Source organism: Coregonus lavaretus (assembly GCF_964263955.1).
Source record: "Coregonus lavaretus genome assembly, chromosome: 5".
Classification (NCBI taxonomy): Eukaryota; Metazoa; Chordata; class Actinopteri; order Salmoniformes; family Salmonidae; genus Coregonus; species Coregonus lavaretus.
The window spans coordinates 46,859,610-46,873,256 of NC_139992.1; the positions used below are offsets into that span (position 1 = coordinate 46,859,610).

At 45.5% G+C, this 13,647-nt stretch overlaps 1 protein-coding gene across 1 annotated transcript in view; it reads right to left on the minus strand.

Moving 5' to 3' along the window:
• The window catches only part of apaf1 (apoptotic peptidase activating factor 1), a 68,660-nt gene that overhangs the window by 19,015 nt on the left and 35,998 nt on the right, over positions 1–13,647 (minus strand). The window contains exons 23-26 of the mRNA XM_084161953.1: positions 11,674–11,808; positions 11,191–11,316; positions 8,936–9,061; positions 7,398–7,544 (exon numbers count right to left, since the gene is read on the minus strand). Of these exons, the coding sequence (XP_084018079.1) occupies positions 7,398–7,544; positions 8,936–9,061; positions 11,191–11,316; positions 11,674–11,808 (534 nt within the window). The remainder of the gene's footprint in view (positions 1–7,397; positions 7,545–8,935; positions 9,062–11,190; positions 11,317–11,673; positions 11,809–13,647) is intronic.

Consider the following 13,647-nt stretch of genomic DNA (forward strand, 5'->3'; position numbering starts at 1 on the left):
TTTATAGAACCATAATGTACTAATATAGAGCACTATGTTGAGTCATATAGTACTGTATAATATTGTATTGTAAAGCATCATAAAGTAATATAATGATAAATTAAATACTGTGTGGTTATCAAGATAGGTGTTTGCACCTATATTGGTCTGTGGTTGCATCCCAAATGGCGCACTTTCCCCAATACAGTGCACTACTTTTGACCAGAGCGAGTTGGGCCCTGGTCAAAAGTAGTGCACTAAATAGGGAATAGGGTGCCATTTGGGACGGATGCTGTGTCAACTCAATCCTAAGGACTAGTGTTGATTTAGCAACAGTGGAGGTGTAGGGGAGAGGAGGAGGATATGAAGCTTCTGTAAGTATGAGCGCTAGGTGTGAATTACTCTGGGTCTTCTGCTGTGTGTGTGTGTGTGTGTGTGTGTGTGTGTGTGTGTGTGTGTGTGTGTGTGTGTGTGTGTGTGTGTGTGTGTGTGTGTGTGTAAAGATGAGCCTCTTCACACGTCCCACCTCCACTTGGATCATGGCACTATGACAGATTGTCTCACAGCAACTCTTGCTGAATCTGTGAGGTCCCGCTGATTCTCTGAGTGTACCTATGTGCATAGCTGTGTCTGCGTGTGTGTCTGCATGTTTGTGTATGTGTGTGTGTGTCTGTGTGCGTGTCTCCGTGTGTGGTGTGTGCCAGACTGTGTGATGTATAGCTGTGCGTCGGGGGCTGTCTCCCAGGTGTAAGACAGGCTGTGTGAGGTATAGCTGTGCGTCGGGGGCTGTCTCCCAGGTGTAAGAGAGGCTGTGTGAGGTATTACCTGGCAGAGAACAAAGGAGTGATGGGGGTCAGCAGGATATTACACCCTCACTCAGAGAGCTGCCCCAAAACACCTTATCACTCCCTGACACACACACACACACACACACACACACACACACACACACACACACACACACACACACACGTGATGTCCTATCCTGGTGTCTCAGAGGCTTAAGGAAGCATTGGAACAGCTCCCAGAGGGTCATACACCCTGCTGCTTTTAATTACACTACCTGATAATACCTGTCCAAATGGACCAGACAGAGAGGTAGCGAGAGAGAGAGGTAGCGAGAGAGAGAGAGAGAGAGAGAGAGAGAGAGAGAGAGAGAGAGAGAGAGAGAGAGAGAGAGCTAGAGGTAGATGGGGCATGGAAAAGGACTAGAGATGGAGACAGAGAAAAGGAGAGAGTGCATGAAGAGAGAGAGAGAAATAGGTAAATAAAGAGAGAGGAGGCAGAGGGGGGGGGGCATGGAATGGGACCAGTGATGGACAGAGAGAGGAGAATATAGAGAGAGAGATAATCTCCTTTAAATATAGAGATAGTGTGAGTGTTATGGTGGGAAGTTACTCCAGGAAGCCATAAGGAGGAGCCAAATAGGGGGTGACAGACATCAGGGAGACTAGCTTTAGTGAATCAACATTACAGAAACACTGATCCCATCAGCACCACTTCTACTGAACACACACGTCTGTAATGATAAGGTCTGCTCACTGTTGGCTGCTTCCACAAGTTAGTTTTCATACAGCGTGATACAAAAACAACATTTGGAAAGACATGGTCTTATTCAGGCAGACAAGGCTACAGTACAAACTAAGCCTTAATCAATCAAAACCCATAATAATATGGTTTCCAGGTAACATGGTTTCCAGGTAACATGACATCTTTACATTTACATTTATGTCATTGAGCAGACGCTCTTATCCAGAGCGACTTACAAATTGGTGCATTCACCTTATGATAGCCAGTGGGACAACAACTTTACAATATTATTTTTCCTATTTTACAAATTTTTATAGTATATTTATCATTTTTATTTGTTTTATATATATCTTTTTTGTATCGTTTTATTATTTTTCATTTAAAAAAATTACCTTTTACCTTTTTATTTTAAAATTTTACCATAATCGTTTTAATTTTTTAAACTATTTTTTTCTCATTTTTTCTTTTTTCTTTATATATACAGTGGGGAGAACAAGTATTTGATACACTGCCGATTTTGCAGGTTTTCCTACTTACAAAGCATGTAGAGGTCTGTAATTTTTATCATAGGTAGTACACTTAAACTGTGAGAGATGGAAACTAAAACAAAAATCCAGAAAATCACATTGTATGATTTTTAAGTAATTAATTTGCATTTTATTACATGACATACGTATTTGATACATCAGAAAAGCAGAACTTAATATTTGGTACAGAAACCTTTGTTTGCAATTACAGAGATCATACGTTTCCTGTAGGTCTTGACCAGGTTTGCACACACTAAAGCAGGGATTTTGGCCCACTCCTCCATACAGACCTTCTCCAGATCCTTCAGGTTTCGGGGCTGTCGCTGGGCAATACGGACTTTCAGCTCCCTCCAAAGAATTTCTATTGGGTTCAGGTCTGGAGACTGGCTAGGCCACTCCAGAACCTCGAGATGCTTCTTACACTCCTTAGTTGCCCTGGCTGTGTGTTTCGGGTCGTTGTCATGCTGGAAGACCCAGCCACGACCCATCTTCAATGCTCTTACTGAGGGAAGGAGGTTGTTGGCCAAGATCTCACGATACATGGCCCCATCCATCCTCCCCTCAATACGGTGCAGTCGTCCTGTCCCCTTTGCAGAAAAGCATCCCCAAATAATGATGTTTCCACCTCCATGCTTCACAGTTGGGATGGTGTTCTTGGGGTTGTACTCATCGTTCTTCTTCCTCCAAACACGGCGAGTGAAGTTTAGACCAAAAAGCTCTATTTTTGTCTCATCAGACCACATGACCCTCTCCCATTCCTCCTCTGGATCATTCAGATGGTCATTGGCAAACTTCAGACGGGCCTGGACATGCGCTGGCTTGAGCAGGGGGACCTTGCGTGCGCTGCAGGATTTTAATCCATGACGGCGTAGTGTGTTACTAATGGTTTTCTTTGAGACTGTGGTCCCAGCTCTCTTCAGGTCATTGACCAGGTCCTGCCGTGTAGTTCTGGGCTGATCCCTCACCTTCCTCATGATCATTGATGCCCCACGAGGTGAGATCTTGCATGGAGCCCCAGACCGAGGGTGATTGACCGTCGTCTTGAACTTCTTCCATTTTCTAATAATTGCGCCAACAGTTGTTGCCTTCTCACCAAGCTGCTTGCCTATTGTCCTGTAGCCCATCCCAGCCTTGTGCAGGTCTACAATTTTATCCCTGATGTCCTTACACAGCTCTCTGGTCTTGGCCATTGTGGAGAGGTTGGAGTCTGTTTGATTGAGTGTGTGGACAGGTGTCTTTTATACAGGTAACGAGTTCAAACAGGTGCAGTTAATACAGGTAATGAGTGGAGAACAGGAGGGCTTCTTAAAGAAAAACTAACAGGTCTGTGAGAGCCGGAATTCTTACTGGTTGGTAGGTGATCAAATACTTATGTCATGCAATAAAATGCAAATGAATTACTTAAAAATCATACAATGTGATTTTCTGGATAAAAATTACAGACCTCTACATGCTTTGTAAGTAGGAAAACCTACAAAATCGGCAGTGTATCAAATACTTGTTCTCCCCACTGTATATATATATATTTTTTTTTTTTTTGGGGGGGGGGGGTAGGGGGGGGGTAGAATGCTTACTTTATACTATCCCAGGTATTCCTTAAAGAGGTAGGGTTTCAAGTGTCTCCGGAAGGTGGTCAGTGACTGCTGTCCTGGCGTCGTGAGGGAGATTGTTCCACCATTGGGGTGCCAGAGCAGCGAACAGTTTTGACTGGGCTGAGCGGAATCTGTGCTTCCGCAGAGGTAGGGGGACCAGCAGGCCAGAGGTGGAAGTACGCAATGCCCTCGTTTGGGTGTATGGACTGATCAGAGCCTGAAGGTAAGGAGGTGCCGTTCCCCTCACAGCTCCGTAGGCAAGCACCATGGTCTTGTAGCAGATGCGAGCTTCAACTGGGGTGACGTGAGAGAACTTGGGAAGGTTGAACATCAGACGGGGTGCAGCATTCTGGATGAGTTGTAGGGGTTTAATGACACAGGCAGGGAGCCCAACCAACAGCGAGTTGCAGTAATCCAGACGGGAGATGACAAGTGCCTGGATTAGGACCTGTGCCGCTTCCTTTGTAAGGTAGGGTCGTACTCTGCGAATGTTGTAGAGTATGAACCTACAGGATCGGGTCACCGCTTTGAAGTTAGCGGAGAACGACAGGGTGTTGTCCAGGGTCACGCCAAGGTTCTTTGCACTCTGGGAGGAGGACACAACGGAGTTGTCAACCGTGATGGCGAGATCATGGATCGGGCAGTCCTTCCCCGGGAGGAAAAGCAGCTCTGTCTTGCCGAGGTTCAGCTTGAGGTGGTGATCCGACATCCACACTGATATGTCTGCCAGACATGCAGAGATGCGATTCGCCACCTGGTTATCAGAAGGGGGAAAGGAGAAGATTAATTGTGTGTCGTCTGCGTAGCAATGATAGGAGAGACCATGTGAGGATATGACAGAGCCAAGTGACTTGGTGTATAGAGAGAATAGGAGAGGGCCTAGAACTGAGCCCTGGGGGACACAAGTGGTGAGAGCACGTGGTGCGGAGACAGATTCTCGCCACGCCACCTGGTAGGAGCGACCTGTCAGTTAGGACGCAATCCAAGAGTGAGCCGCGCCGGAGATGCCCAACTCGGAGCGGGTGGAGAGGAGGATCTGATGGTTCACAGTATCAAAGGCAGCAGATAGGTTTAGAAGGATGAGAGCAGAGGAGAGAGAGTTAGCTTTAGCAGTGCGGAGAGCCTCCATGACACAGAGAAGAGCAGTCTCAGTTGAATGACCAGTCTTGAAACCTGACTGGTTTGGATCAAGAAGGTAATTCTGAGAGAGATAGCAGGAGAGTTGGCTATAGACGGCACGCTCAAGAGTTTTGGAGAGAAAAGAAAAAAGGGATACTGGTCGGAGGGATCGAGTGTAGGTTTTTTGAGGAGGGGTGCAACTCTCGCTTTCTTGAAGATGGAAGGGACATAGCCAGCGGACAAGGATGAGTTGATGAGCGAGGTGAGGTAAGGGAGAAGGTCTCCGGAAATGGTCTGGAGAAAAGAGGAGGGGATAGGCTCAATCTTTCTCGCTAATGTGATAAATGAGCAATGTGATACATGTTGATAATGTAATAAATTATGTAATAAATTCAACATTTTGTATCTTGTAAAACATCTACTGATTCATGGGTTTTTCTTTATTTTTTTACTATTTTCTACATTGTAGAATAATAGTGAAGACATCAAAACTATGAAATAACACATATGGAATCATGTGTTAACCAAAAAAGTGTTAAACAAATCAAAATATATTATATATTTGAGATTCTTCAAAGTAGCCACCCTTTGCCTTGATGACAGCTTTGCACACTCTTGGCATTCTCTCAACCAGCTTCATGAGGTAGTCACCTGGAATGCATTTCAATTAACAGGTGTGCCTTCTTAAAAGTTAATTTGTGGAATTTCTTTCCTTCTTAATGCGTTTGAGCCAATCAGTTGTGTTGTGACAAGGTAGGGGTGGTATATAGAATATAGCCCTATTTGGTAAAATACCGAGTCCATATTATGGCAAGAACCGTTCAAATAAGCAAAGAGAAACGACAGTCCATCCGGAAAATTTCAAGACCTTTGAAAGTTTCTTCAAGTGCAGTCACAAAAACCATCAAGCGCTATGATGAAACTGGCTCTCATATCTTTTTTTTAGTAATTTCCAGCTGAAATCTGGATACAGGTTTGGATTGAATAAGGCCCACTGTTAAAACATACAGATGCAATTAGTCCATTTTATTTATTCTGACCCACAGCTCCCCAGGCTAAATTTGCCAGCGTTGAACTATGAATACACAGCTGCCACGGCAATTATTATGACTGACAGCTCACCTCTCACCCACGATAAATCAATCAACGCTCATTACAAGGGATTGGCCTCTTCAGCGCAGACAGGCATAATAATCAATCACTGCTCATTACATCCACACATGCTCAGATCCATCAAGTCAACGCGTCTCAGGAAATGGAATGAGGGAAAGGGGGAAAGAGGAAGTGATAGAGTGATGAAGAGGTATATGTATTCTGTCGTTCTACCACTCTGGATAAGAGCGAGTGTCATCAGGAGGTAATGATATAATTAGTAGTTAAGTTCTCCATCAGTATTCATGGAGTTGACTCATTAAGTCTAGTAGTTAAGTTCTCCATCAGTATCCATGGAGTTGACTCATTAAGTCTAGTAGTTAAGTTCTCCATCAGTATCCATGGAGTTGACTCATTAAGTCTAGTAGTTAAGTTCTCCATCAGTATCCATGGAGTTGACTCATTAAGTCTAGTGGTTAAGTTCTCCATCAGTATCCATGGAGTTGACTCATTGACACTATGCACAACATAATGACTGATCGCAACGGGCTGAATGACTTGGGGCTCTCATCAGTAGAAAATAGTTCGCTCATTTCCCAAGGAAGATTTAAAAAAGGCTAGCTAACAACTGCGAGAGCAGGAAGTTTGAAATTAACATGCAGTCAATATATTTTGTGTTTCTTGGATACTTGGTAACCAGTTTGATTGAAAACAGACACTTCAATATCACATAAAAAGAGCCAAGCATGAGAGTTGATGTGTGGAGAGGCATCAGAATAAAAAAAATCCATTACATTGATCCAATGTACCTTAAAATCACTGGTTTAATATCATGCTTCATACATTTTGGAAGGCTTTTGGAATTCAGAGTGGAGGAGACAAGTGAGATAAGAAATGCTGCTGTTGAATTTCCCTGAAATCACTCGGGCATGAAACTCCCTATCTCTCCTCTCACACCCACCCACACACACCCACACACACCCACCCACGCCTACCCACACACACCCACCCACCCACCACACACACACGCCCACACCCACCGACACACACACCACATACAAACCCAACCACACACACACCCACCCACCCACTCATACACCACACCACAACACGCCCACGTATGCAAAATGTAATGCCCCCAAGTTTTCTTACACCATCGTAGGTTTATAGTCCTCCAAAAGCAGGAGTCACAGTGAGAGTGAGATTTCATATATCATCCTCTCTCGACCTAATTGGATTGTGGAGTCTGTGTCTGTGTGTGTGTCTGTGTTTGTGTATGTAAGTGTGTGTGTTACTCCTCTCTGATTACCTCCAGTTTTACAGAAGGACGGATCACCTGGGGGTCAGCCTCAGCCGGGCTCTGATTGGCTTTTTAACCAGGCAGTGATGATGTAATCCCCAGGGGACAGGGGCTCTGGTCGATAGTGTTTTAAACCTTGGTTTGTTCCCATTAGTGTGTGTGTGTGTGTGTGCACGCTCGTGTCTATCTGTCTCTACGTGTTTGTGTGTGTGTCTCCGTACAAGTGTGTGTGTCTCCGTGCAAGCGTGTGTCTCCTACCTTAATGTATCCTCCTGTAGACAGCAGCACAGTGTTGTCTGGGGAGAAGTGCAGGTCAGTCACCCAGCCTCCGTGCAGAGAGTCCATGGCGTCTTTGTTGTCACGGGAACAGATCTTTAGCAGAGTACCATCCTTCACGTTCCACAGCTGAGACAGGAGACACACATGAGACAAACTAATGAGAAATGAGAGAAATTAATGAGACCTAGCAGTTAAAAATGGTGGGGTGTATGACTGCCATGGGACTTATTATCAACCTTCTATCTCAGGAACCTTACAACCTTTTTGACTAGACGAGCATAAAATATCTAACCCCAACCTTAACCAGAACTACAAACTAAAATCAACAACAAATAGTTACTGTACTTTTCGGGCTACTTTAGTACTTTCTAACATGGCCATCTGGTGATTACCAACCTTATAGGCATACAGTCATCTACAGTTAGGTGTGCAAGAATCCAGTCCTTGAATGTTACAGTATCTTGTGCTTTTCAACTGTACCTTTCCAAGCAAATCAATGACTAATTTCACTGATCAATAAAGCACCATAGAGACACAAAACAACCCGCCATTTTAAGACTGGAGTTATGCTACTAACAACCATGAGCCATACTGTCCTATCCATATAGGACACAGAACATACTATATTTAACACCTTGCATGATTCACTGAGAATGACTCATGTGTTTCCATTGAAACAAGAGGGGCATATATTCGACTCTATGTACTGTATTTCAATCTTGTGGATTAGTCCGTTTCCTTCTGTTTGGTGCCTAATGAACACAACCCTGGAATGCTTGACGAGACATGATTTTATGAAATGATTTTAAAGTGACAGTTCACTCCAAAATAAAAGTTTGTCAGTTGTTTTCAAACCTGAGAAGTGGCATGAGATCTCGACATTAGATCACTTTTCAGGTTTGAAAACTTTGGAGTGTACTCACAAATTTTGGAGTGTAGTCCAAATGGACTAGTCAGGCAGCCAGCCAGGGATAGTTTGTGGAAAGCAGCTGGTAGAGCAACAATGTGATTGGAGAGGAACAGACAGGTCCCTCTGTCTCTCTCATTTCTTAATTCCCTAGTCTGTCCCTCTCTCTTTCTCTCACTCCTTGTTTTTCTCTTTAATTGTTCTTCATTTCCCTCATCCCTTCTCCCTCTCTCTTTAGTTCTCCATCTCTCCTTCTCTCTTTCTCTAGGATCTATGAAGATGCCGAGATTAAATTTGGCTGACTGTCTTCTACTTCCTCTTCTCTCCTGCTATCACACTCCTCCTCTGCCTTCTTTCCTTCCTCTTCATCTCCCCTGCCGACCTGCACACCTGTTCCTCTCCCCTCTCCTCTCCTCTCCTCTCCTCTCCGTCTCTTGAGAGGTGCAGCACTTCTCTCTTTTTTTTTTCTATTGCTCCTTCCTTCACTCATGTGCTCACTCCTTCCTTCACTCCCTCTGTTACTTACCCTTCCCTCCTAATGCCCACCCCCCTTTACTCACTCACTCCTCTCCCCACTCCCACACCCTTCCATCCCTCTATCCCTACCCACCCGTATCTCTCCGTTGTCGTCGCCGGTCGCTAGGCGCCGGCCGTCCCAAGAGAAGCGGCAGCTGCGGACACAGTCCTGGTGGCCGTTCAACGGGCACACACACTCCCACGATGCACTGCTCCACACCTGAGGGCCAATGAGAGGAGAAATGGGAGGTCAGAGGTTACAAAGGTTTCACTTACTGACGAAAGCCAATGTCTAAAATAAAATAAACCATTTTCAAATATGTTATTTTGAACACGCCATAGCAATTTTGGTTAGACCACTTCTATATGAAGAGTGCCTTGGTCAATTCAACTGAATAAACTTAATTTATCCCCGAAGGGCCTAATTGCCTATTGTTTTTCTATGACGCTAGGCTGGTAGACCGCTCAACTTAAAGAATGGAACAAGCGCTCACTGATAATGAAGTCTGACATCAATTAAAGCATCCCAGCTGCTTCTTTGATAGATGATACTGCCCATACCATAATGCTATTTTAATTTAATCCCATCAGTATGTAAAGTACATCTAATAAAGAATACTCTTAGTAAATTGTCTCTCTGTCTGTCTGTCCGTCTCTCGCTCCCTTTCTCTCTCGCTCTCTTTCATTCTGAATGGAGAGAACATCACATGGTAGATTATTGAAAAGTTTATTTGGCACAACGTCTCGTAGTCATCTGAAGGTCAATAGACAGAGAGAGGAAGGAACAGATAGGATAGAGAGAGAGAGAGAGATGACAAAGACGATCAGACTCAGGGTTCAGGTTTGACCTCAGTTATGATAGCGGACAGAAAGAAACAATGGGTGTATGTGTGCATATGTGTGTGTAAGAGAGCGCACCTGCGTGTGTTTGTGTGTGGGTGTTTGTTTGTTTGTTTGTGTGCGTTTGTGTGTGGCTGAACCATGGCCAGCCCTTCAGACTACTATTACACATCATTACCAGAGTGTCTAGGTCCAAAGCACTAATGAAAGCATGCTGGTCTGGTGAACAGAAATAAACAGTGTGGTTAATGGGAACACCAGCTATGAGCCATTACCACACCTCGGTAGCCACACCAGAAACATGCAATCATCCAATGACAATTTGGATGCTGACCTAATAGGCATTCCCACAGAGTGAGTGACCAACTCAATGATCCTGTGACTGACAGACAGAGGGGGGAATACAGAAAGAAAGAAAGAAAGAAAGAAAGAAAGAAAGAAAGAAAGAAAGAAAGAAAGAAAGAAAGAAAGAAAGAAAGAAAGAAAGAAAGAAAGAAAGAAAGAAAGAAAGAAAGAAAGAAAGAAAGAAAGAAAGAAAGAAAGAAAGAAAGAAAGAAAGAAAGAAAGAAAGAAAGAAAGAAAGAAAGAAAGAAAGAAAGAAAGAAAGAAAGAAAGAAAGAAAGAAAGAAAGAAAGAAAGAAAGATCAGGTCAAAAACACAGGAAGGTGACAGAGTGAAAACCTAGTCAGAGGAGAGATCCTGTCCCAACCCACAGTGTCAATCAAAGTCAACCGCACAGCAGCAGCCTGCTCTCTCACACACACACACACAATGCTAGGCAGGAGGAGAGGAGAGGGCAGCGGTACAGTCTGTAGGTTGCAGTCAGACTTAATGACCGCTGCAGAGACAGGGAGGCGAGTGGGCAGCTTGACCGCTGGAGAGACAGGGAGGCGAGTGGGCAGCTTGACCGCTGGACAGACAGGGAGGCGAGTGGGCAGCTTGACCGCTGGAGAGACAAGGAGGCGAGTGGGCAGCTTGACCGCTGGACAGACAGGGAGGCGAGTGGGCAGCTTGACCGCTGGAGAGACAGGGAGGCGAGTGGGCAGCTTGACCGCTGGAGAGACAGGGAGGCGAGTGGGCAGCTTGACCGCTGGAGAGACAGGGAGGCGAGTGGGCAGCTTGACCGCTGGAGAGACAGGGAGGCGAGTGGGCAGCTTGACCGCTGGAGAGACAGGGAGGCGAGTGGGCGGCTTGACCGCTGGAGAGACAGGGAGGCGAGTGGGCGGCTTGACCGCTGGACAGACAGGGATGCGAGTGGGCAGCTTGACCGCTGGACAGACAGGGAGGCGAGTGGGCGTCTTGACCGCTGGCTAAGTTAACAACCGCAGTAACCATCTGCTTCATGTCCACCTCAAGCTACCAATTACCTTTAGTTGTCCACATAATAATGCACACTATACAAACGTTTGTGAAAGGATCATGATAAAGACAACATGTCTGTCTCACACAGATCTAAGGATTTAGACTACGTTCTGTCCCATACTGATGACACGTGTGTGTGTGTTTTACCTTGGCGGTCTTGTCGGCGGAGGTGGTGGCGAAGAGCTGTCCGTCAGGCGACACGTCACAGGCTAGCACCGCTCCCTGGTGACACATTAGGTCCTGCAGCCGTTCACCACTAGACATGTTCCACACCTGGGGGGAGGGAGAGAGAGGCGAGAAACAGCTTTCTGTGTCACCTTACATTTACATTTTAGTCATTTAGCAGACGCTCTTATCCAGAGCGACTTACAGTTTGTGAGTGCATACATTTTTCATACTGGCCCCCCGTGGGAAACGAACCCACAACCCTGGCGATGCAAGCGCCATGTTCTACCAACTGAGCTACAGGGGACCTCCCTCACCTCCCTCTAGTAAACATTCTTTAGTTCATGTAAGTGCACGTTGATCGTAACATGTTGCTTTTAACATGTTTTGCATGCATCTGTCTCGGTCTTACTGTCTGTCTGTCTGTCTGTCTGTCTAATGTACTGCATACGTGGGTTGTATTACCTTGATGGTGCCGTCAAAGGACCAGCTGAGGAGATGTGTCTCTGAGGAGGGTGAGGTGGTGAGCAGAGAGAAGCATCTGACCTGCTCCTTGTGGCCCTCCAGCACCACACACTCACCTGTCCTCCACCTCCACACCTACAGGGGTAGAGAGACAGAGACAGAGACAGAGAGAGAGAGGGAGCGAGAGAGAGACAGAGAGAGAGAGAGAGACAGAGAGAGAGAGAGGGAGAGACAGAGACAGAGATCACCCTCTGGTACTGGAGTAGGTAAAAATTGCCCCTCAAACAGGGGTTTAGCACCCCCCCGTAATGGGTTAGGAGTTATGGAGGGTAAGCTGATCCTGGATCTGTGCCCAGAGTGGGAGTATTCAGCTGCTAGGAAGGAATGGACACTGGGCAGTCTATTGGCCCCTATGCAGAAATCTCAGACAATTATTGAAACATCAAACTCTTACCAATGGTGGGTTTGTGAATGTACCATTCATCCCCCTCACCGCTCCAGAAGTCAGCGGTCATCAGAGTAACAGCTATGTTTACTGTGTAGAGCGATTCACATTCCCTATAGGTCAGCATTTCCTAAGTGAATCTATCTACCAAATATTCCCTTTTCAGCAAAGCAACCCAAACAGTATTCATATGAATATACAGTGGGGGAAAAAAGTATTTAGTCAGCCACCAATTGTGCAAGTTCTCCGACTTAAAAAGATGAGAGAGGCCTGTAATTTTCATCATAGGTACACGTCAACTATGACAGACAAATTGAGAATGTTTTTTCCAGAAAATCACATTGTAGGATTTTTTATTTATTTATTTGCAAATTATGGTGGAAAATAAGTATTTGGTCACCTACAAACAAGCAAGATTTCTGGCTCTCACAGACCTGTAACTTCTTCTTTAAGAGGCTCCTCTGTCCTCCACTCGTTACCTGTATTAATGGCACCTGTTTGAACTTGTTATCAGTATAAAAGACACCTGTCCACAACCTCAAACAGTCACACTCCAAACTCCACTATGGCCAAGACCAAAGAGCTGTCAAAGGACACCAGAAACAAAATTGTAGACCTGCACCAGGCTGGGAAGACTGAATCTGCAATAGGTAAGCAGCTTGGTTTGAAGAAATCAACTGTGGGAGCAATTATTAGGAAATGGAAGACATACAAGACCACTGATAATCTCCCTCGATCTGGGGCTCCACGCAAGATCTCACCCCGTGGGGTCAAAATGATCACAAGAACGGTGAGCAAAAATCCCAGAACCACACGGGGGGACCTAGTGAATGACCTGCAGAGAGCTGGGACCAAAGTAACAAAGCCTACCATCAGTAACACGCTACGCCGCCAGGGACTCAAATCCTGCAGTGCCAGACGTGTCCCCCTGCTTAAGCCAGTACATGTCTAGGCCCGTCTGAAGTTTGCTAGAGTGCATTTGGATGATCCAGAAGAGGATTGGGAGAATGTCATATGGTCAGATGAAACCAAAATATAACTTTTTGGAGGTGGAGGACAAAGAATGCTGAGTTGCAACCAAAGAACACCATACCTACTGTGAAGCATGGGGGTGGAAACATCATGCTTTGGGGCTGTTTTTCTGCAAAGGGACCAGGATGACTGATCCGTGTAAAGGAAAGAATGAATGGGGCCATGTATCGTGAGATTTTGAGTGAAAACCTCCTTCCATCAGCAAGGGCATTGAAGATGAAATGTGGCTGGGTCTTTCAGCATGACAATGATCCCAAACACACCGCCCGGGCAACGAAGGAGTGGCTTCGTAAGAAGCATTTCAAGGTCCTGGAGTGGCCTAGCCAGTCTCCAGATCTCAACCCCATAGAAAATCTTTGGAGGGAGTTGAAAGTCCGTGTTGCCCAGCGACAGCCCCAAAACATCACTGCTCTAGAGGAGATCTGCATGGAGGAATGGGCCAAAATACCAGCAACAGTGTGTGAAAACCTTGTGAAGACTTACAGAAAACGTTTGAC